This window comes from Chanos chanos, chromosome 16, assembly GCF_902362185.1.
Source record: "Chanos chanos chromosome 16, fChaCha1.1, whole genome shotgun sequence".
NCBI lineage: Eukaryota > Metazoa > Chordata > Actinopteri > Gonorynchiformes > Chanidae > Chanos > Chanos chanos.
Window position 1 is genome coordinate 8,287,182 of NC_044510.1, and position 23,850 is coordinate 8,311,031.

The 23,850-nt window shown below is 40.5% G+C and overlaps 1 protein-coding gene across 1 annotated transcript; it reads left to right on the forward strand.

Annotated features, from left to right (window-relative positions):
• The first annotated feature begins 14,787 nt into the window (after positions 1 to 14,787).
• Positions 14,788 to 23,235, forward strand: spns1 (SPNS lysolipid transporter 1, lysophospholipid). The gene is made up of 13 exons (XM_030793622.1): positions 14,788 to 15,010; positions 16,446 to 16,663; positions 17,499 to 17,564; positions 17,803 to 17,939; positions 18,266 to 18,417; positions 18,721 to 18,787; positions 19,053 to 19,195; positions 19,527 to 19,679; positions 20,209 to 20,398; positions 20,745 to 20,810; positions 21,026 to 21,124; positions 21,324 to 21,492; positions 21,915 to 23,235. The coding sequence occupies exons 2-13, from the start codon at positions 16,456 to 16,458 to the stop codon at positions 21,983 to 21,985; spliced, it is 1,521 nt and encodes a 506-aa protein (XP_030649482.1). The 5' UTR covers positions 14,788 to 15,010; positions 16,446 to 16,455; the 3' UTR covers positions 21,986 to 23,235.
• The last annotated feature ends 615 nt before the right edge of the window (positions 23,236 to 23,850 follow it).

The following is a 23,850-nucleotide window of genomic DNA, read 5'->3' on the forward strand; positions in this document are numbered from 1 at the left end:
GACTTTTAGTTTGATATGTCTTTGTGCTCCCGTTCTGTGTCTGTCTCCGCCCCTCACCTGTTCCTGTTTGTCTCATTATTAACCTTGTTAATTTCAACCAATCCTGTTTTGCCCTGATTAGTTCTCCTTCTATTTATGCCCTAGTGTTTGCCTTGTCTTTTGTCTATCGTTGTTTGTGTTTTAGAGCACACTGTTACGCTGCACCTTTTTGATCCTGTTTTGCACGTGTATTTTGATCTTCAGTTCCAGTTAAATCCTCCTTTTTGTCACCTACATCATCGTGTCTTTGCACTTGGGTCCTGCACCACACCACCAGCGTGACACTCTGACTGTTGGGCCTAGTGCAATAATTGGATCCCGTTTTTAAACGTCTCTGTAAGAGCCATTTCAGAAAATAGAGACTAACTTACTTTTGCAGTCACTAATTTTTGTATTTCAGTATTTGCCTTTGAAAAGAAGTAACTGGAAAATTGTGAGGAAATAATGTTTGTTCATATCGTGAATTTGAACTTTGTCCTATTACGGCTTTTTAGCAAGTTTGGTAGCACATGCAAGGGACCATTTTTCTTGTTTTAATTGTTAAAATGTTGGGATGTAGTGAGCAAATAAATCGGTTGACCTCAGTGTCTCTTGTGTTTTAATGTGAACTATAATACCATTCACCGTTGAACTATTAAAACACAAGAACACATTTGAACAACATGTCGACATATAGTCGGGTGCGTTGGCAGTTATTTAGGCCCCAAAGAGTAGGGACCCTCACTAGAATGTTCCTGACTCATTCTTCTTAGCAGCTTTGGAAACCACCATTCTGATTATTTTCAAATCAAGTTTTGTGCAGGAGAAAGGATTCTGTGGCCTTTATGTTAGCAACATGTCTACAACAGAATCATATCAGGTAGAAGTTTAGGTCCACCTACACGCAGCTGCAAAAGGCTCATTTAGGGGTGATCCCTTTCTTTCCTCTCAGGACACCCATCTGGGCTCTATTAAATTTAGTTCTCTCCCTACCCTGACTGCCAGCACCAAACAGGGGGTGTGCTGTACTTCTGATGGGTCAAAGGTCAAGCATAACCAAACACCCTCTGAACTGGATATGGAGGATTGGTAATGTCATTTAAGTTTGGGTCTAACGACATTATTAAAAATGTTGTGGAGACAATGTCAATTAACCTAAAAGAAATCGTACAGGAGAGACAATTTGTACTCTATGGTGCAGCACATTTGTCATTAGCTTAGCAGTGATGATGCAGAATTATTTATGTAAATCTAAACTTATTGCAACAAATTTTTCTTTTTTTTTTTTCGTAAAATGACATGTAGGTCAGAGAAGTCTGTTCTTGGGCTTTGTGTGGGAGAGAATGAATAGTTTGGCTTAAGATAAGACTTTAACCTGAAACTCGTTTAAAACGTATTTTTCCATATCAGTGAACATGAACGTGATAGAAACATCAACACCACAAATCATTTGTTATATGCTGTCCCATACAGACATAAACAACATAGTTTGCTTTTGCCAATGCATAATGAATTCTGCGGAACAGTCACAGTGATATTCCAACACAAGACAATCTGCGGTCCGTTTTTTCAAAGCTGTGCGACCGTGATGTGGTTTTAAGATGCGGCTAAAATAAAAAAGCACAGATAACACCTACGCGGTTGACAGACTTGCATTACGCACACTAACGCCATAACGGAAACACAATCTTTCATCTTTGATAATGGCCTGCAAATGTCACAAACCTGAAAAACATTTACACAATCAGACATGCAACAGAGTGAGTACATTGTTCAGTGGGTTGCTTGTTTCTGTAAGCTGTGTAGAAATGACAGTTTCAAGACCATTCTTACTCCTCAATAGTTTTTAACATTGCACATAAAATATCAGGCACTAAACTCCAACCGTTTACTGAGACCCAACCCTTACTGCAGTACTGGTGGTAGATCATGGTCAAAGTTCTGTCAAATTGAAAGCAGCGAATTTGCATTTCCCCCACCCCCATTATATCATCAGTTTTCACAATCTAATTTTATTTTTCCAGTAAAAGGTTCCAACATGCGCGTACAGCTGATGATGAACGTGCTAATTTTTATTGTCATTGTTCACTTCTTCATTCCAAAAACGTAAGAAATTGCTACGAGTGTAAACTTAACTGTTGTTAGCATGTAAACACGCCGCTGCAGCTTTACTGACTGCACGTAATTAATTACAGTATTTTTTTTTTTTTTAACTCTCGTGAAAAGGAGCACCTAACAATGAATTCACAAACTCTTCCTCGTTCAAAGGTGTCTGAGTGGTAAAACCATGGTAGCCACAAGACATCCGGAGTTAGAATGACCTAGTGGGAAAATCAAGATCTGGTGATTCATAGTGACACTGTATGTGTGACAAGAGAAGATTACTTCTTAAATTACATTAGAAAGATTAAAGAATTAAAGATTAATTCTCACTAAAAATGGATTTTCTGTAACTAGGAAAAAAGGACAACGTACAGGCAGCTGAGGTCTCGCGTTTCAGCAAAAACTTCTTACGCATTCAAGATTACGGCAACCATCAGCTGAATACTGTTTTAAGCACTGTCACTGAACAAATACCTATAGCAGAGGTGTTAGAGGGTGTTAATCCTTACTGTAACTGACAAACATTTCAATACATGCACCTTAACTTTCTCAAAAGATGCCTAACAGTTGTGTGTTGTTGGGCATTTGCGTTTGTCAGTTAAAAAAAAAAAAGGCGCAGAGGTGGTTTTTTTTGGTTGTAGTCTTTATTGAGACTCAATGATGGAACAAACAGAGAATAAGAGGACAAACAGAGGAGAGGAGGACAAACAGAGGAGAGGAGGACAAACAGAGGAGAGGAGTTGCTCTTTGCACACAAGATGTTACCGAGACCAAGTCATGATGTTAAAGACCAAGGAAAAGATTCTCTCATGCAAAGATAAAGCCATGCTCCACAAGGCCTTTGACCCTGGCTGTGGATGGGGGGGGGGGGGGGTGTAGACATATGGATATGAACATATGGTGACGTGTACGTGTTGTATGTGCATGTAGGTGTGCAAGCAGGTGTGTGTGAGGATGTGTGTGTGTGTGTGTCCTAAGTCTCTTGAGATGACTCATGTCAACTCGCTTGTTAGACGTCAGACATGGGCTTTGTCATTTCAGTCATATACAGCTGGTACACACTGAGATAAACAACAACTTCCCTCCAGGACCATGGTGCTACATAGAACAGCACACAGTGCAAACATGTATAACATGTAACAAAAGCACAGACAGTGCTAGAAATACTAGGACAAGACAGTGCAAGAGACAGTGCAGACGTTTCCAGACAGACAGCTACGATATCGGCCATAGCGTAAGCAACATCTGCCGTCGTGTTAGCCTAAAACTGTAATACATAATGTAAACATAACTGTAAACGGGTACAAATAATTTACAGGCTGTGCAGCATTAGCAGCGAGTAAAGTGTTGCACAATAATTAGCAGCAGTGGTGGACAGTGCAGTAAGAGGAATGTGTAAATGGACATATCAGTTCAGTGGAATGGTGTTTAACTGGGTGTGAGTATGTATGTAGGCATCTATGTGTGTATGAAACTGCGTGTGTGTGTGTGTGTGTGTGTGTTAGGTGGGGGGGTTCCATGTCCAGTCACCGTGTGTTGAAGAGTCTGATGGGTTGGGAGAAGGAGCTGTTACAGAGAAGCTGTTGTTGGGCGAGATGTTCCGACATGTTTTAGACAAGACCTGGTTCACAAAGGAAAAGCAACACATTGTAAGAGCTGGCATTTTGACTTTTTTTGACAAATCTGGACAACAGAGATAAATGTAAATTAAACAAAAGAAGACAAATTCAATGCATGTGCCACAGGACTCAAGTACAGGTGTGAGTAAATTCGATTTTCAAATGCAGTGGCTGATGAGCCGGCAAAAAGTTTAATATTGGCAGTGCAAAATACACCAGGGTAAGTGTAAAAAAAAAGTTCGTTTGTCTCTTTGTATGTGGGGCACCTCGGCCAGCCCATCTTCAAAGACTCCACTTATCGTCATTATTGTCTAGTTCCTTGACGTTTACCATATTTACTGCCCTGCTAAGCAGTGGAGCGAGATATAGCACAAACCAGGAATATTTCACCTTCTCCATATATTATAACTGACCACAATACTCTGGCAGGGGCGCCAATCTTATCTCACATGCTGTCCTCTATAGGGCCGCACAGGCCTTTTCTTTCTGAACAAAGAGAACTTGATGTTTCTTGCAATACAAAGGATTGTATAGTTATATAGCTGTTAATATAAACGATTACATTGATTCACCCCTATAATAATGAATACATTATGGTTACATTGTTTATCATGGTTACTACAGTGGTTAGCTTAAAGGAGAGTAGTATTTTTCCAACAGTACATGTCCCAACAAGCCCACAAACACACACACTGGTACTGTCAATCAACTTAGATTAGCCCAGATTCTAAACATTTTCTCAAACACTTCTTCAATGGAAATTCTAAGGTAGCAGGCAGATGACTTAATGGCTTTAATAATGAGTGTATTTAGCAGCTACATAGACAAAACATTAAACATTAAAAATCTCTCCCTACTAATGGTAATTTAATAAACATGAACAGACGACACTTTTGGTGGTTGTCTTTCCTGGCGGTCCATCATCCAGAGCAGTGTCTGTGTGTTTTCTCTTCAGGTGATATGCCATAGAAACTTGTGTACAGTGTAAACCACCTTTTTGCTCTGTGATCATCTGAAATCCTCCCATATTTTCGAAGCCTTGGGCCTTTGAAAACTTTTACACTTAACCTCTTTGGCAACTGAGCCGGACTCTGCTGCAGCCGTCCTGATTTTTTTTTAAAAAAACACTTGCATTGACTAGAGCCGACCAATGACTGAAGTCATGCACCCAGCAATTAATAGCGATATTGAAGAAAAACGTCATAATTAACCGAAGCGTTTTAGAAATCAAAAAGGTACATTCATAAAAATAAAAAAGCGATGCGTCGACTTACAATGTTGATGTCAGCGCATTTTCAGCGTCGACTAATCGCGGTAGCCATAGTGCTTTTATACGTTTTGATCTGCTCTATCGTACATAACTTGCTCCAGAGCAGGTTAGGTGTGAAGTATAAGTTACCATGGCGATGTACCCCAGTAAAAAGTGAACCACCGTCGTGACACTGAAAACCCCCCGTAGTCTCATGTCAAAACTGGAAACGTCGACAGCTTGTTACGAAGAGCCAGAAACAGCGCTGGTTTGGAGTCTCACATGCAAATACACAACCGATCAAAGAAAATCTAAGACGGGATATTGTAACACTGTTAACTGGTGAAACTGACGCGATGACAGTTCAGAGTGTTTTCTTCCACTGAAACACCTTATGACTGTACACTACCGGTTTTGGTAGTGAAAAAGTGCTATCACCAATAATCAGATAGCGAGCTTCATTAATTATGTCTCTGATTTGTGGTGTATGACTAGCTAAGTGCTGGACGTTTGGTTCTGTAAATATACCGTGTGCACTCGCTTTACAAGTTTGTGATGCTGATGCGCTGATTCAAAGTGTTTTAATCCAGCTAAAACTTGGGGGCAAACAAACAAACCATTTACTACAGTTTTTAGTCCACTGCTTAATTTAAACCGCACAGGAAAAAATTCCAAAGACTCGCAACAGGCAGCCGACAAGAAGAGGGTTTCCTCACTAGAAGTTGCACAATCTTGCACCTCGAATGTTCACGAGCACTCAGACTTAAAACGTTCTCTGAACTTCAAAACTCTCCTGTGAGGTACGATCTGTTTTATGTGTCGACGTTTCTAATAATCTTTGTGTATATATAAAAGAAATTACTCCCAAAATGTCAAAAAGTAATTAACGAAGTGCAATTGTTTTTACATGCATGCTACAGAAGGCGGAAGAGACAATAGCTCGCTAACTTGAATGCTAAAAGGAAAATTCATAGAATTTGACGTGGATTCAGTAAATCGTGACAATTTAAAATTTCAGACCACATAATTTAGTGATGCATAACCGAATTTGAGATGTTAAGCTCCTGTACACTGTAGAAAAACTATGCAGCACGTAATTAAAACATTCGGGCTTTTCAGTCTTATTTGGAAAGAGGATAAAGGACCGATTTCAGTACCTGTAAGCATTCAGATCTCTGTGAACTTACTATAATGTTTAAATTTACATTGTGTCATCTACCAGTGACACACAGATCAAGTCGTAGTAGGAGACTTCTCATGTGAGAAACCATAGACTGTTTTCGTTACTTTTTAGCAATGAGCGATACGAGTGTGTGTTCGTTTGCGTTTGTGTGGCCGATAGCGAGGGAGCACAAGTAATTTCTAAAGCCTGCCACTGGATTTTGCCTCATATTGTGCTCTCCTTTACGAAAGCTTTTGATTCAAAACAAACGTAAACATGATACAAACATATCGCACTTGTACAAAATGATTGGCAGTTGTAATAGTCTTATGACAGCCCCACTCTTTGTACTACAAATGACTTTTGATCTGTGCGCTATGTGGGTGTGACACGAGACCGATTTGTTTCGGAGGAAATTTCCCCAAAACTCAAAAGAAGCAAGTTTTCAAAATCTGAAAGCCGTAGTAAAAGTGTCAGGGCCTACTCGCTTTAACACACCTGAGTTTACATTGTAGGTTATGGAAGTGACACTGACATTTGCACCTTGGGACTTTCCGGGATGGATCCCCATTCCCCTATTTGCACGGCCCCATAAAGTGGGGAATTATTTAATGCACTAGTTAGTAGTGACGATACACACACACACACACATTAGTAAATACATTTGTACAGTAACTCATCAGCCTGTGAATGTATTCACCAGACCCACAAATAAATGTAACCAACATCAAAGCATGACAATGAAACGATAACCATTTAGCTTGAACAGCAAGAGAATTAGGCCTCTGCTTTGGTAAAACCAATTCCAATTTGGTAAACTACAGGTAACCTTAGCTCTAGTTACGTTAACGCTGACGTTTTCTCAGTGTTTAAAATTCTTAAAACGCACTTGTAAAAATGCACGTTTGTAAATAAAATATAGAGTTGGTTCATTCTTTTGGATGGCACAAAAGCTTATTTAATTAAATTTGTCGACGAAATTTGGTCAGGGAGAGGAAGGGGCCATCTTGGAATCTCTTCTCAACATACCAGCTCAGTGAAATGATCATAGCCTATTATTAATTATGGTTAGCACTTTATAAAATATCAAGACTCTTGTTTGTTGTCCATTTTCAACTAAGCGAGAACAGGCAATTGCAACCATTTTGGATGTATCGTTTTTGAGATAATAAAGAGTGAAATCCGAATATCGTGTGATAAGTTCAGTGTAAAACTAACTTTATCGCGGTGTATTTGTGTTAGCACACCACCATGGGACAAATGAAACGGGCAGACACTGACTAGTTTTGCAGCAACTGCAAAGCAAAATGTCTGAATGTCACTAATGTGTACTTAATGAGAAGACGTTTTAGTGCACTCAGCTAGACGCAACGACACGGTACATGACCGTTTCTCGCAACTGGGAGAAAGGAAGATTCTTTAACATGTAATGCACCAGAAAACTACTTGCGTATCGTGAAAGTCGTCTTCAAATGAGGGACTACTCTGATTGTCTATATGGACATAAAACGAAAAACTGGTTAAAATGGGAAAATAGGTATTTTTCGCACATACAATTTTTAACATATTACCGTAGGGAAGTCAAACGTTCCTTTTAAAATTACATGTCATCTAACTACAGTATTTCTCATTTCCAGATAACGAAAGGGACCTGTAACCGTCTGTTGTTGTTGTTTCAGTATCACCGCAACATGTATGAAATGAAGATAGTAATTCTGATTCTGAGTAAGTCTACACTTGCTAGAACGCACTCAAATACTAAGACCGACAAACATTGTCAGGAACATAAACAAGTAAATAAAATTCCTACCAGGAGAAAACATTTTTCCGATTTTCATCCCACGTGCTTTACCCGCTCTATTTTTTAAATGGAGGCGGACCAAGGAAATGACGTAACGATTTTTCCCTTAATACGAAGCTCACCGCCGCCTCTTTTTTTTTTTTCTTTTAAACAGCGTATGGGCTTGTAACAGCTTTTCCCAACCCATGTCGGAACTTCGTAGTTATTTGTATTTGTATAACTTTTGTATTCGTATATATGTATAACTACGAGTTAACGAGTAGTTAGTTATTTGTGTGCAAAGCAAATTCACATTGTATGTAAAAATCGAACGCGATATTAGCACGGTTTGCCCGCAAAAGTCGTGTGCTGATACACTTCTGATTCAAATGTCAAGGGTCAGCCCGATGAACCCTTGCCACCATCCCAAAATTATGCAAGAACCTTCAAATGCAATATATGCAGTTTGTGAAAAACTACGTTTCACATGAATGTCAATTAACAACAATCTAAGTCATGTAACATTACATCCTTGTTAAGCTTTATGAGCTTTGCCCCACACATCCCAATCAGTGAAGTTAAAAGTGTTAACAGTTGTGATACCGTGGGGTTTTTTTTAAGGGTGGTGGTAGAATTGGTTTTTGAAGTATTAGAATGTATATCTGAATTTTGCAGTTTCCACAGACATACATTGTATACACCACTAAAACACACGAAATGACACAGATTGTACTAGTTTGTATGAATGCTAGGGAGAAGGGGGGGAGGGGTGATCCTCTGAAAGATATTGAATGATATTGAATGAAGTGGTGGTGTCTTGTGATTGTCAGTGGGCTTTTTTTTTTTTTTTTTTAAAGATGTCAGTCCACTCTTCTTGAATGACCACTCTACCACTCTACTAAAATGATAAAACTTACATGAGTAAATTTGTAGGTTTCTGTCTTGCAAGATGTTCATAGCATTTTTTTTCATTGCAAAATTAATTAACCTCTTGTGACCACAGACTAATATCAGCACCAAACGTACCATAAGCTTCACCATAGCTGTACCTTTTATGCCATTTTCTCTTCAGATTTGTCTTTAACTAAACTCTGGGAACAACTGTGCCAAACTATTTTTTTTTTTAAATTTCACCATAAGCTTAATGGGTACAGAAACCTCATATGTTTCATATCATTTTGGCAGTGAAAAGTCATAATGTTCAGGCCTACAGTGAGAAACTTATGGTTGGACAGAGCCCGTACAGAGGACATAGATGTGCGAAAACTTCTGCGAACTGATGCAGTGACACAATTACTCCTTCTTTTTTTTCTTTTTAGTTTCATATGCAGATCTCTGGAGTCCGTCATCAGCTACAGAGACGATAGCAGCACTTGAGGGAACGTCTGTAAGTATGCGTTCTGGGCGTAAACAAATAAACAGTTGCCCTGGACAATGGACAAGGCAACCATTCCACAGTCTGATTGCAATCAACGGAGACATCAAAAACGATACCGTATTTCAAGGCCGACTGTACATGGACAAAGCCAGTAAAGATCTCACCCTTCGTAATGTGAGGTCTGAGGACCGAGGAGAGTATGAATTTAGATGCAACGGCCGAGAAAAGCTTGGTCGAAAATTTGAGCTGCATGTCTTCTGTGAGTAATTTTCCTCTCTGTTTTTTATCCCCGCTCATTGACATCAGCGTTTATTATGTTTTGAGTTCGGCTCTTCGCGCTGCATTTTAACGTAATCTACCCCCTGTGCATTACAGCTCCGATCCCCGAGCCGCTCATTAGGACGAGAGACAACGAAAATTCTCTGGATCAGATTGTCGAAGAATGCTGTGTGAATGCCACAGGAGTATTTAATCTGACCTGGTACCACAACGGCACAATATTGTCCGAAATTGAAAGCACGTCTAATGTCAAGAGAAGCATTTGTCTACCGCTGAGGATAGACAAAACTGAGGAGGAACTCTACATCTGCATGGCATCTAATGCTCTTAGCAATGCATCCGCGCATCTCATCGTTCCCAGAGTCCCCCACGAATCAGGTAGGTGTCAATGATGAATGACAGGCGAGCAATTCATACATCTTTGCAAGCAATCCATATATATTTGTGTGTCATAAGTACACCTTTAATTAACGTTTTACATTTTCTTGATTCTACAGAAAAACACTCCGGACCAGTTTTGGAGGCTGTCAAATATTTCTTTATTTCCTGTCTTCTTGCTTTTGTTGTTGTTTTCCCTCCTGCTCTCGTTTGGATTAAATGCAAGAAAAGACAAGGTATTCTTATAAAATAAAATCAAAAATAAAAATGAAGCAAATTTTTTAAAAATGTAAACAATTTCTGTTTTGTTCCGAGACTGAAGTATTCTTTAAGTGTTCCAACATATTCATGTTCCCCTGTTGTAAAGTTCTGTGGACTCTCTCTCTCTTTCTCTCTCCCTGTGTGTGTGTGTGTGTATTTGTGTGTGTGTGTGTTACACAGCAGCTCCTCAACGTGGGCATTCTCAAGAACCTGAGGAACAAACGAGATTAAACACTCCCACTTCTGATGATGACGCCCAGAGGGTACAGCAGGAACTCTTGGTCAGTATGGAATATCAGCTCTGTTCAGGCTATGGAATCAAACGAGTGTTTAACCCCCTTCAGAATTCAGAGTTTTATCACTGTATAACGCTCAGTTTCAACACAGAATTAAAAGTTGTTTGTGTGTTTTGTGGCAGCGATCGCTGTGCTGCAGAGAGACTTGGAATTACAAAATTTATACTCAGAGAACAGTTTGACTGTCACGTGAAATGACTGCGCAAAAATGAATTTTTCCTCACAGCTTTCTCAGAGTGTTGTCTTTAGCTAGCCTCATGCTTTCTAGCTTGTTTCAGCTTGCTCCCATTGAGCTCTCTTTTGACTGCCATCTTGTGACAAAAGGATATAGTAATGAGTACATGGTTAATTTAAATGAGTTCAGACACTTTTATAAAATATTATGAAGTAATCATAATATGAGTTTTTTAAAATTTTATATTTGGTTTGAGTTGATTTATACCTTTTTATAAACACAGTTATTTGGTGCTCTCAGTTGTAGGGTTGTGATTTCTGGAGTTGCTTTTAAACTCCCCAAAATGTGTCCAGGGTTGGCATATTTGAGCTTAACATCCATTTTGTGCAAGAAAAAAAAAAAACTCGACAGCTACTCATTCTTAGATAATTCTGACTTTTTTTTTTATTGATGCTTTCATTTTCAGACAGAAGAGGAGACACAGGTTTAGAAGGCCGTGACTGGACTTTTAATGCTACGCCATACTGAAAACTATTCTTCAGGGTCTACAAAGAGACTTTTTAAACCTCGGTTTTATGTGGAATCTACACTTAACTGTCATCAGTTCTGTCTCCTTCTCGACAGCTACTTCAGTTGAAACGGAGCTGATAGGTCTTGATGTTTCAATACAGTGGTAAGTGGGAACCGTTTATGCTGGCAGTAGGATTACAGTGGGTAAAAGGGAGGGTAGATCTGTCATCGAGGTCACTGGCGGGCACCCTCCTTCTTTGACGTTTCGTCGATAAGCCCACGACATCTCAAGAGGGCTCAACGGTGATACCTGGCGTCTCAGGTACACCCCCCCCCCGGTTCCACTTCAGTTTCATGATACCAGTCACACGGTATCGCCGTGGGATACAGTGTGTTTGATGGTGAGCTGGAGAGACCACGAACCAGACCCTCCCACGCAGCTGTGTGATCATAAGCGACCACTTCTGTGATTGAGAAGGACTGTGATTGACTGATAAATCTATCCAATGGGAAACAGCTTATCGTCCTGAAGTCCCGGCCAGGGCTGGCAAGCGTGGCACAGAGAAACTCTCACTGTGAATCCTAGATAAAGGATCCCCCTCTGCACTGGCACAGTTGTTTTAATTGTTGTAATATCGTATCATTTTATTCCATTATTTATATTGTGTTGTGATGTCATGTGTAGTACTTGTAGGGTCAATCCTCTGGAAAGTTCTTATGCTCCTGCAATTCTGAGCTCTCCACCACTATTTTGTTACAGCATAGAACTGGATCAGTGGTTCTAGCCAAGAGTCACTTGCAGGGGCGATATCTGGTCTGTCCGACGTCTTCCATTTTTTCAATGCTCTACGTAAGAACATTGAAATAAAGGCCTAGTGTTCAAAGAAACTAGATATAGCTTAGAAACAATTAGGAAAGTTACTGGCGATAGAGATCAATTAGGTGGGTAGTCATTTAGGGAAAGTTGTTAAAAGAGACTTGTATCAAGTCACTTAAAAGAGACAGAATTAGGAAAGCATGATCTGTTTAAATGAATTGTACATCAGGGACCATCACAAAATTTTTTTTCTCTCCATATTGTGTTTTGTGTATTCATGTATGAGAAACAGAAATTGGGAGGTATCGGTACCTGCCTCAGGGCCTCGCATTGCGTTGCATGGGTTTACACTCCATGTCCATCTTGTCCACCTCTCATTATCTTCACCTCATTAGTTTTCCTTTCTTCTTCTTTTTTTGGTAAGATCTTTAAAAATGAACTGTGTTCATGTATTACTCTTTTTAAGGATCTTTTGAGTCCTGACCACCTATTGTACAGGTCTGCCCACTTTGGTTGGCAGTATTCGTGTTAAAGGTGAACATGAACACTGTTTCTGCATGTTGTTCTGAAAGTATGTGCTAAGTAGAAGAATGTGAAATCCAGGTTACTTCATGTAAACAGTTACTTACAGTGGCCAGTGATAGACCTGATGCTGCCATGGTGTTGCTCACTCTATATTTTTGCGCTGTTCACGGAGAACTAGCATGAACCTCAGGGGATTTCCCAAAAAGTTCCCATTTCAAATAGCAAGTCTCGCTCTCAGCACTTAGCACTTGCATAAAGTAATATGCACTACGTCCTGGTTTTCACTTGAAAAGTGGTACATTCCTGTGATACCATTCCTTGACACTTTTGGTACAGTCTGGTTTTTGTTGCTTCTGAAGCAGGACTCTGGACTTCGCCTGCTCACTCATGTCTTTTGATGACCGAATGGTTTACAGTTGCAAAAAAAAAAAAAAGAAAAGAAAAAGAAAAAAAGAGTGAGGCTTAATTGATGTATGTGTGTGTGTGCACATTTGTAACGTTTCTCTTGTTCTTTTACACTGCTTTGTACATTTACCTTGCTAACAGTAGAACGTTAGGTCTTTATTTGTTGGAGAAATAACAGAAAAAGTCATTTAACATTGATAATAACATATTTAAGGTGTCTGTTGTGATATCTTACTGGAAACAGTAAGATTATTTCTTTTTCCCCTTTCTGAGGACACTTGACTCAGGTATGTGTTGCACTGCTGTGCCAAAGGTTCCACACTACCTCTCTAAAAGGGAATACTTTGTCCACGCTTCAGGTTATTTTGACCTAGGACGCGGTATTATTTTATCTCTCGTGAAATAAACACTCTTGACCTTTAAAAAGTTTTGGTTTTGCTTCCCTCTGATACACTCTGTGTTATTATGGGCAGTTTAACTGCAGGGATGGGTCCTTTGTTTTTTGTGCGCCATGAAATTCCAAAATGTTCCTTTTTTTTGGGTCAGTATTAAAAGAAACTACCTGCCAGCCATGGTGCGCTAGCTTCAGTCGCTGTAGTGCGAGTGATTTGCTGCAATCACTCACACCTCCTAGAGTGATTTACCGATATCCACTAGATGGAGACAAATCCATATTAAAATCACTACATGTCTACTCGGTTAGAGCTGAAAAATAGCGGTGATTAAAAAAACAAGATAAGGAGTATTTGTCAACACAAGGAACGAGACCTCTTGTAATTGCACAGCTGTGCCACAACTTTGTCTATGTCACCTTCTCTTTCAATTCTCACACTGAACCTGAAACTTAATGTGATTAATTAAAAGCGGACAAAGGAAATACGCGGACTAGTAACATTTCCAGTGCGCTTGGGCTCTTGGTTAGCAATCCTAATATGAATCCAGACCAACAGGAATGTGAAGGGATTTTGCTTCACAGCGGGTGAGCGCGGTTGAAAAAATCTCGCAGATTACCGTTAACTATGAAGAGGAACATATTTGATCAAAAGGAATCCTCTAAACCTCATTACAGTAGCGCTAATTATACAGTGACGCTACAATCAGACCTACAATCAAAATTTAGAGAAAACGAGAACAGGTTTCATTCGAAGAAGTGAGAAACTGTGAAAGGCATCTGTAACCGTCACCTATCGCCGATGTACATTTACACATTGTCGATGATAGTTTCGTGTTTCACTTTTAGACACGCAATTAAAGAGTTCCAAGTGTTTAGTAAACAGTGAAAAGAGAATCCGGTTTCGCTGTCAAGAAGGGTGCGAGATTTTAATTCAGTTTCTACTTTGTTTGAGTTCATTTGGGCGACAAATCTTATCCACATACTGACGTAGAACCAGAAGATTTTACGGTTATTTTGCCCTGGTCAGGTTACAAAGCGGATAAAAATGGCAAAGTCTTCCACCACATCGACACAGAGGTTAGATAAAACAATGAGTGGTCAAATAACAGAAACAACAACAACAATAATAACAGTAACAATACTACTAATAATAGTAACTTACTAATAATAACTAACATTTTAATTAAATTATTTAAATTAATAATTCATATCATAGATGGCTACATTGTTAACTGGTATTTGCGTGGTTGGATTTCAGTGTGTTTATCTCGGTAAACCGCTGCTTTCCACTGATTTCCGTACAGTAGGCTTTAGATTGTTGATACTGAGCACTGAAAAGAAAAGATAGAGGTAACCCTGGACCAGAGCCACGGCACTTCCCTGGCACAGTGAGTGGTCGGAGTCACGTGAGATGCGGAAGTACGATCTAGTCAACATGGCGACGCAGGGAAGCTGAGAACTGGTTAGCTTTCGAAACTGGATGTTGGCGAGACACGAGACAAGTAGATCGCAAGATAAAATGGTCATCGGTTGCAGTACAAAGATGTTTTGGTAGTTCGTTTCAAACTCTGCAATCGGAAACCGTTTCATCCTTCAGTGCAGAGGTCAATACAGCGTCAAGTGGGAACTCTGAGAGCACTGCAGCGGACTGACTGAAAAAGGTAAACAATACTAGACATGGATTAAGGTAAACTATTTTGCGAATAGCTGGGTGTCACGCTCCTGTGTTTGCGCGAAGCAATCACTCATATTTCTGACTATTACTAAGCTGTCTAACCTGTTTACCGGCAAGATCAACTATAACTATGTGTAACAAGCTTAAAACACCCACTGACTTGCGTTCTTTGTAGCTTTGTGCTAGCTAGCTGTCTGGCTAGGTCAGTTAACGGTTAAGAGTTGCGCTTTTAATGGCGTTGCATAAAATTGTAGGCAACAAGCAAAGCTGGAAATATAAAATGTCAGATTCTGAACATGTTCTTAAAAATATTTTGTCAACTTGAAGCAATAGCGTGAATGTGTCTGCTAAAATGTTTTTGTTACAGTATCAACAACAAAACAACAACAACAATAATAATGATACTTATAATAATAATAATGATACTTATAATAATAATAATAATAATAATAATAATAATAATAACAGTGTCTCTAAACGTAAAGATATCTCAAGGTCTGGTGATTAGAAACATTATTGCTTAGTTTCAAACGTCAACTCTCCCACCCAGGTATCACGTGCTTCGGCTCTATCTGTGGCAATAGCTTCACTAATGCTGCTTGTGATATGGTAACCTATTTTTTTCGCATGGCGTAACACGACTGTTTCAACACACTGCAGAGGGGTAGCACGCGTCTGTGGCGTCAGCAAAGACAGTCGATACGAATTGACAGACTTTTCCGACTTTAACCGAATTTAGTCACGGACCTCAGGAAATAGATAAAGGGGTGTTTTAATACTACTACAGTCGTTTGAGCTATTTTCAGTTTCTTATAGGGACGACCTTTGTTAAAAAAAAAAAAAATTCATTCCACTTTGATAATATGCTGTGTAGAAGTTATACTGAAATAGAGTCTCTCATGTACACACATACACACTTACTCTTTTCTACTGTACAACACATGACTGTGGTTTCATTAATTTGCATCACGAGTTCACCGTTCTTTGCGCTGCACTTTTCCTCTGTGCGCACATCCGAATGATCTTATCTGACATCGACTCTCCTTCGCTTTTGAATTACACCGCTGTTATTACTCATGTAGTATGAGGTCTTTACCCCTTCACGCTTGACTGATTCCTGCAACGGTTCGTTTAACATTTTCACATTTATGGGTTCATTCATTCAAATAGCCTAAACACACATCGCAACTCATATCGTTTCGTTTCCCCAGACTCTGCGAAAATCCAGTAGATTTCACTATGAACATGAGCAGACATAGCAGTTGTTAACCTATGAATCTTTAGAAACGCGTCAGTGAACGTTATTGAATGAGAACGAATTACGATAAGTTAGACCTGCTTTTGAGTTTGTGTCTCACATGACTTAATTATGCCTGACATTACCCCTATTTAACCTGCATTTTCTCTGTGCCAACTCTTAGTACAGCAGTGATGTCACATATAGACAACACCCCTGACACCACGCCCTTCTTCTCTGATGACAATGAGATTGAAGCAGCAGGTGACTCAGGGACACATCCCTCACAGCCACAAGAGGAGGAGTCACCAAGTGGGGTGTCCAGTAGGAGAGCAGCGTGGACAGTGGCCGTCCTCTGTTATATCAACCTCCTCAATTACATGGACAGGTTCACTGTAGCAGGTACGGCATGCTTATGGTCGGTCTGTGGTCACGCATCAGTCAACCAACGGTTAAGGTACCTTCACATAGCCCGTCAGCGGTCGGTTACATTGACTTTGCCTTTGAGTGTATGGTACACTTAACCTGGAGGAAATAACAGCAGTGAATCTTCACTGGTGTGTATGAAAAACATATGAGGCCAGTAAAACTGGGTCTCAGTTTTAAGCCCCGCCTTCACACTAAGTGATGGTTACTTGAGTCACGTAAATCACCTTTGATTTTTGAGCTCTCGCAAGTCAGCAAAGATAACCTCACACTGAAATGTCTGTATGTGGCTAAGCACGACTGTGTTTGGGGTGCATTAACACAACATAGAATTAACACAGACAGATAACAAGGGCACATTTATTGCCTGTTGTAGGGATTTTGCTTTGACCTATTTATTGAAGCGGCTGAAACCCCTTAGACTGTCACCACAACCATGTGATATAAGGAGAGTGAAGTCAGCAGTCAGTGCAAGGAAAAATTCAGCCTTGACACAAACATTACAATCTCATGATCACTAATGTTGTATTATCGCTAGCAAATACAGTGCAGTGGTTTAAAGGACTTTGGATCATGTGGTCTCTACTAGTCTCAGTTTCTGGGTGGTTTCCCAGTTGGCTTCGGTCAGAAAAAAAATCTGCAATTGGAACCAAATCCTTTTAAGTGACCTCGTTTGTTATTTTAAGGAAATGGCACCAATCAAGTGTAACGTAGCGCTAACATACAGTTATGTTAAAGGCAACTTACATGTGTACACAAATTGTTTTCTTTCCCTCTCTCTCTCTGTTTCTTTCTCTCTTTCTCTGATCAGGCGTTCTTCCGGATATTGAAAATTTTTTCAAAATCAGTGATAGTAACTCAGGGCTGCTCCAGACTGGTGAGTGACTTGGGATGAATTTCTGTCCTTGTGTCACGTGAGCCTTTTATTTTGTAGTAATATGCTTGCAGTATTTGTGTGTTGCTGTGATGTGTAAATCCCACACAAGCAATGTCGGAAACCTGTGAAAAAGCAGTCAGTTGATGTCATTTAGAGAAGAATTCTTACAAGTTTTTCTCACTCTTTTTGTGTTCAAGAAGAAAAGCTCTCTCTCTCTCTTTTTTTGTCTTTCCCGCAGTTTTTATCTGCAGTTATATGATCCTGGCTCCAGTGTTTGGGTATCTGGGCGACCGGTATAACAGGAAGTTTATCATGTGTGGCGGCATCACTTTCTGGTCTATCGTGACACTTGCCAGCTCCTACATTCAAAGAGATGTAAGTGACACTCCTAAAATATCAGTATTGCACCTCAGCACTGATCTGATATCAGTTTGATATGTCACACCTCTAGTTACATCACCACCCCCTCTCCCCCCACCGACCTCCATTCATTCACTTTCAAGGTACTTGTGATGTCGCTAAGTCACGCTGTAACAACTTCCATTACTATCATCAAAGTCGCTGGTAAAGCATATTAAAAAAAACGTGAGAACGAAGCACCGGCACATAAAATAAAACAGCAGAAGTTATGTTGTTGATAAACAGGAGCAGTATAACAGGAAGTGCACCCATGTTCCTTACTTCTCTTCACCTTCCCTCAGTATTTCTGGGCGCTGTTGTTGACGCGAGGGCTGGTGGGTGTCGGCGAGGCCAGTTACTCCACCATCGCTCCGACCATCATCGCCGACCTGTTCGTCAAAGAAAAAAGGACCACCATGCTCTCTGTGTTCTACTTCGCCATCCCGGTGGGCAGGTACGACGAAAAGTGTTACACGCACGCACGCACGATGTTGTTGTTTTTTTTTTAAAGCGGCATGGGTTAAAAACACGTTAAACTAGCAGACACGCGTGTAAGCTGCAATGAAGTACGTTACGTTTCCGTAAACGGTAGTAATATCTCGCTCTTCCGTATAGAGATCTAGAGAAGAGCATGCATGTATGGGGTGCATGCAGATAGCGCAGGTATTTTGAAGGGACTTTGAAGTGCGGTGGGCTATAAGTGAGATGTCGCGTATTAACCACATAAATGCTTTTTCTTTCCGCTGTTACGCCTCAGTGGCTTGGGCTACATCGTGGGTTCAAAAGTCGACGAAGCGGCCGGGGACTGGCACTGGGCCCTAAGGGTATGACATGGTCGTCATCGTCATCATCATCATCATCGCGGTCACCTGTTACAAAACCGCTTTTCTTCATTCATCCAGCGCTCTTCTTCCGCTCTAGAAATAAAAGCGAATTTCCTTTTTTCTTTCTTTGGCTTTTCTGTTTGTTCTTTCTCTTTTTCTTTCTTTCTTTCTTTCTTTCTTTCCTTTTCTTTTTTCTTTACTTTTTCTTTCTTTCCTTTTCTTGTCTTTTCTCTTTCTTTTGTCTCTCTCTCTCTCTCTCTCTCAGGTGACCCCTGCCCTGGGTCTGGTAGCGGTGTTATTGCTGCTGTTTGTGGTAAAGGAGCCAAAGCGTGGTGCCGTGGAGGAGCGACCAGAACACACCCTCCACAGAACCGGCTGGGTGGCCGACATGACCGCCCTCTGCCGAAAGTGAGTGTCACCTCTCACGGATCAGATAAGATTAAAAAAACCAAAACAAAACAAATAGAAAAAGATAAGAGTGTGTTAACCATTCTGTTAAAGTGACTCTGTTAACATAAATAGCACTGGGCGGAGAGGAGAGGTCACATGATACAAGTAAACATATCATAAAATGACCTTGTTAAAAATGTGTGTGTGTGAGTAGGTGAAGTTACTTTATGTTTTCATATCAGAATAAAGGACAGGAAAATGATCTGAATGACATATCTTGTTTCCTGGTTCCTGGTTGTTTCCTGGTCTTGTGTGAGTGTTATATGTGTCCTGCTCTCTCTCTCCACAGTAAGAGTTTTGTGTTGTCCACGTTTGGCTTCACGGCCGTGGCCTTTGTCACGGGTTCTCTGGCCCTCTGGGCACCATCGTTCCTCTTCAGAGCAGCCGTTTTTATAGGAGAGAAACAACCATGCAGAAAAGACCCCTGTGATGCCTCAGACAGGTAATACATACATACACACACACACACACACACACACACACTCTCTCTCTCTCTCTCTCTCTCCCTCCCTTACACACACACACACACACTCTCTCTCTCTCTCTCTCCCTTACACACACACACACACACACACACACTCTCTCTCTCTCCCTTACACACACACACACACACACACACACACACACACTCTCTCTCTCTCCCTTACACACACACACACACACACACATTCCCTCTCTCTCACACTCTCTCTCCCTTACACATACACACACACACACACACTCTTACATATCACACAGTGTCACATGCTCAGGCCCTTCCACCTGTATACAAATGTTAAAAAATCATTTTCAGCCTGTGTGGAAAACAGACTGAGTTTATGCTAACCCATTCACGTGTTCAGTGCATTAATGCTTTTATCTTAATGAAAGCTCTCCCAAGTTAAGAGTCTCAAAGTCTGAGTCTAACTTTTGATCCGTCGATTGTATCCCTCTCTCTCTCTCTCTCTCTCTCTTTCTCTGGTCCTCTCCAGTCTGATTTTCGGCATTATCACGTGCGTGACGGGCATTCTGGGCGTGGCCACTGGCCTGATGGTGAGCCGGTACCTGCGGAAGAAGACGCCGCGGGCGGATCCCCTCATCTGCGCCTCCGGCCTCCTCCTCGCCGCTCCTTTCCTCTACCTCTCCATCGTGTTCGCTCAGATCAGCACCGTCGCCACTTACGTGAGTCTCTCCCTCCCGCTCTCCCCGCTCTCCCTCTCTCCTCCTCTGGGTTACTCCCTCCCTCCTCTCTTACCCTTCCTCTCATTGGCTTTTAGATCTCTCCGTCATCCACCTTTCTTCATTCTGTTTTTCCCTCTAAGTACCTAGTCTACAAACACATCATTATTACATTTTATTTGATTAAAATTTGCAGTGTTATTCAAATAGACTCGATTATCGTAAAGGTAACTGGACCACCAACTGCAGACTGTAGCTCCCCATTAAAACGACAAGAGTCACCCCTGAGTTTGGCAGTTAATTGTCTAATTGAGTGATGATTAAAAAGGCGTGTGTGTGTGTGTGTCAGATTTTCATCTTCCTGGGTGAGACTTTCCTCTCCATGAACTGGGCCATTGTAGCTGACATCCTGCTGGTAAGTGCGTTCGTATTCTCTCGTCTCTTTGCTCTCTCTCTCTCTCTCACTCTGCTCTCGAATATCACCCTAAATCCTAAATCCTTTTCATTTGAGCCCTCACATATCTAGAATTTAGTTCAGTTGATCTCAGAATGAGTTTTACCGAATGCTGCTGGACTCTGGTATGTCATTATTTATTTATTTTTTTATTTATTTTGTTCTCTTTCTCTCAGTATGTCGTGGTCCCCACGCGCCGCTCCACTGCGGAAGCTTTCCAGATAGTTCTCTCACACTTGCTGGGTGACGCGGGGAGTCCCTACCTCATAGGAGTGGTGCGTGTTACGGACGTACATTTTTCACGTAGTCAGAGGACAAACATCGTTATCTCATCTTCTTTCTGCACAAACCGTCTTAACCTCACACATCCTTTCTTCCTTCCTCTCCTTCCTTCTCTCCTCCTCTCCGCTCTTCTCTCTCTCTCTCCCTCTCTCTCTCTCTCTCTCTCTCCCTCTCTCTCTCTCTCTCCATCAGGTCTCTGACTCCCTGAAGCGGTCAGAGTCGTATATGTGGGAGTTCCGTTCTTTGCAGATTTCTCTGCTGCTTTGCTCTTTCGTGGCCGTAGGGGGCGGAGCTTTCTTTTTGGCCACCGCCCTGTTTATCGAGAGGGACCGGCAACGCGCCGAGAATTACGTCCCTTCAGGTAAACTAACAGAACTGGACAGGAGAGTTCAGTCTCAACATGAGTGGCTTTTCGAAACCTTTTGAAACCTCTTAAAACCTCTTAGTAATACACATTTGCTCCTCAAAACAAGTGTTCAGTATCACAGTTACATAGAAAAATGGCGTATTAAGGGTTGTGCATCTGATATTTGTTCTTTTTATTTCTTTTATTGGAAAACTCTTCAGTCAGGTATTATTCAGACCTAGAAATGATATTGTCCTTAAATACAAGAAAAAATAGCGTTCACATTTGAATGATGTACGTTTGCTTGTCTTTTATAGACATGTAAAGCCCTTTGAGACTATAAATAGTGATATTGGGCTCTAAATAAATATTATTATTATTATTATTATTATAATTTTCCTCAATAAAATTTATACCTTTTTTTCTCTCCTCTCCAGATGATGCTCCAATCATTGTTCCCAAGAGAGGGAGGTCCACAAAGGTGCCAGTGTCGAGTGTTTTGATTTGAGGAGGAGGAATGATGTCGGAGGTTCTCAGTCCTGAGAGCAATATCCTCATTGGCTGGAACAGAGGGACCTGTGAGGCTCTTAGCCAATCATGGACTAGTCTGTACTGAATGAATTGAGTCACTGATTGGACTGTCTCCCCTTCAGGGATTTTTATGCTAATTTATTAAAGCTTGTAATGTCTTGTTTATAGGACGATTATTATTATTAACCAACAGATGAATGGGAGAACAGATTTTTCTAACGTTAGGTTTAAAGTAGTCCATTTGAATTATGCACTGTTCCTGTACTTCCCTCTGCTTTCAAGCATCTGGCATTCCACTCACTACATGCTCTGTAATGGAGTAAACAGAGAGGCTTCTGGGAAATGTATGCAATTGGAGAGGTGAACAATGAGAACCAGAACTGAATTTACTTTTGTTATTACAGAGAAGCACAAAATTGCGTTTACGACTCTACACCACAACGGGGGATTTTTTTTAAATTTTTTTTTTTTTTTTTATGGGGAAGGTTGTGGTAAGAGGTCTAAAGAGTGCCAGTCAAAGGTCAGGGATGCAGGTCAAACACAGACAGGCAGTTGAACTTTTTTTTTTTTTTCACAGAGTCAGTATCGACCACCTGTCTCCATAGCAACTGTTTAAGACTCCAAACCACTACAGCGCTGACGGTTTTTCTGCTCTTTGCAAAAATGCTAGCATCTACCAGCTACTGAGAAACTGTCAGGCCAAAACTGGTACTATCTGTAAACGAATCTAGTTTTTGCTGCTCTATGAGCACCCTGTGCTCCACTACTTATCAACAAACTAACCAACCCTGTTTTCAAGCTACCAGTAGACATAACCACAGTATCTCACCACATCTAATGTATGTGTGTAATCTTTTTCCGAATTTTCTCTTTGGAGATCTATTTGCATAAATAAATAAATAAATAAAAACCCCACGGTAAAGCAGACCTGCCCTTCCAACCTGCTCATGTTGCCGGAGTTAAAAAATCATTAAGAATGATTTTTGACGTTTCCAGTATTTCATGAAGTAGAAATGAAGAAATTAAGTGAAAAGTTTGGTTTGAGCAGTGAAGAAAATGAGGTTTTGTTTGTTTGTTTTTTTTACTTCTTCCAGATCTAGCGGATGTATCCCTTTTAATTGTCTGAGAAACAGATTTTGATGAAGACAGTTATGGTACATTCTTCAAATTGTATTGTATTTGTTCTTTTGAGAGGATGTGGTCCTGTGATGTTAATTACATTTTGAAGAGAAAAAAAAACAGCTTGTTCACCTTATTTTGTAAGTGGTTTCTCTCTCTCTCTTTTTTTTTTAAAGAATTAAATTAGAAAAATAATTGGATTGTGTGTATGTGTGTGCTGATTCTCACGTTTTATCCACATTATATTGACAAACGTAATTCGACTACTTGTCACTCTGTCCTCATTTCATTTGCCCTTGATCGTTCTGTTGAGATTATGTCTATCACTTCCTCTAGATCTTGTATCTTTCTCTTGACTCCTGTAATCTCGCCGTCTTTATTTCTACCTCTTCGTTCTTTCATTTTTAATCTTGAGTGTGAAGGTGTTAAGTTAAAACTAATGGCACAATTAACAGCGAGTCCAGTCGCTAATGCTAGCACTGACACTGGATCTTAGCAGAAGCTAAGTGTTAAAAAGGCACTTCACGGTTTACCTCAGCTGTGCTTTGAATAGAACGATTTGCAGACATGCATATTCCGTTGCAGACTGTGTTGGCAGCAGTCCAGTTGGTCTTATCATTGTCTTTATGAACAGTTAACAGGTTGGTGAATGAATTCTGTAAAAAACTCTTTTTTCCCCCCCGCCGGGCACTTGTACAGAAAACAAATTGTTTCCAAATAAGT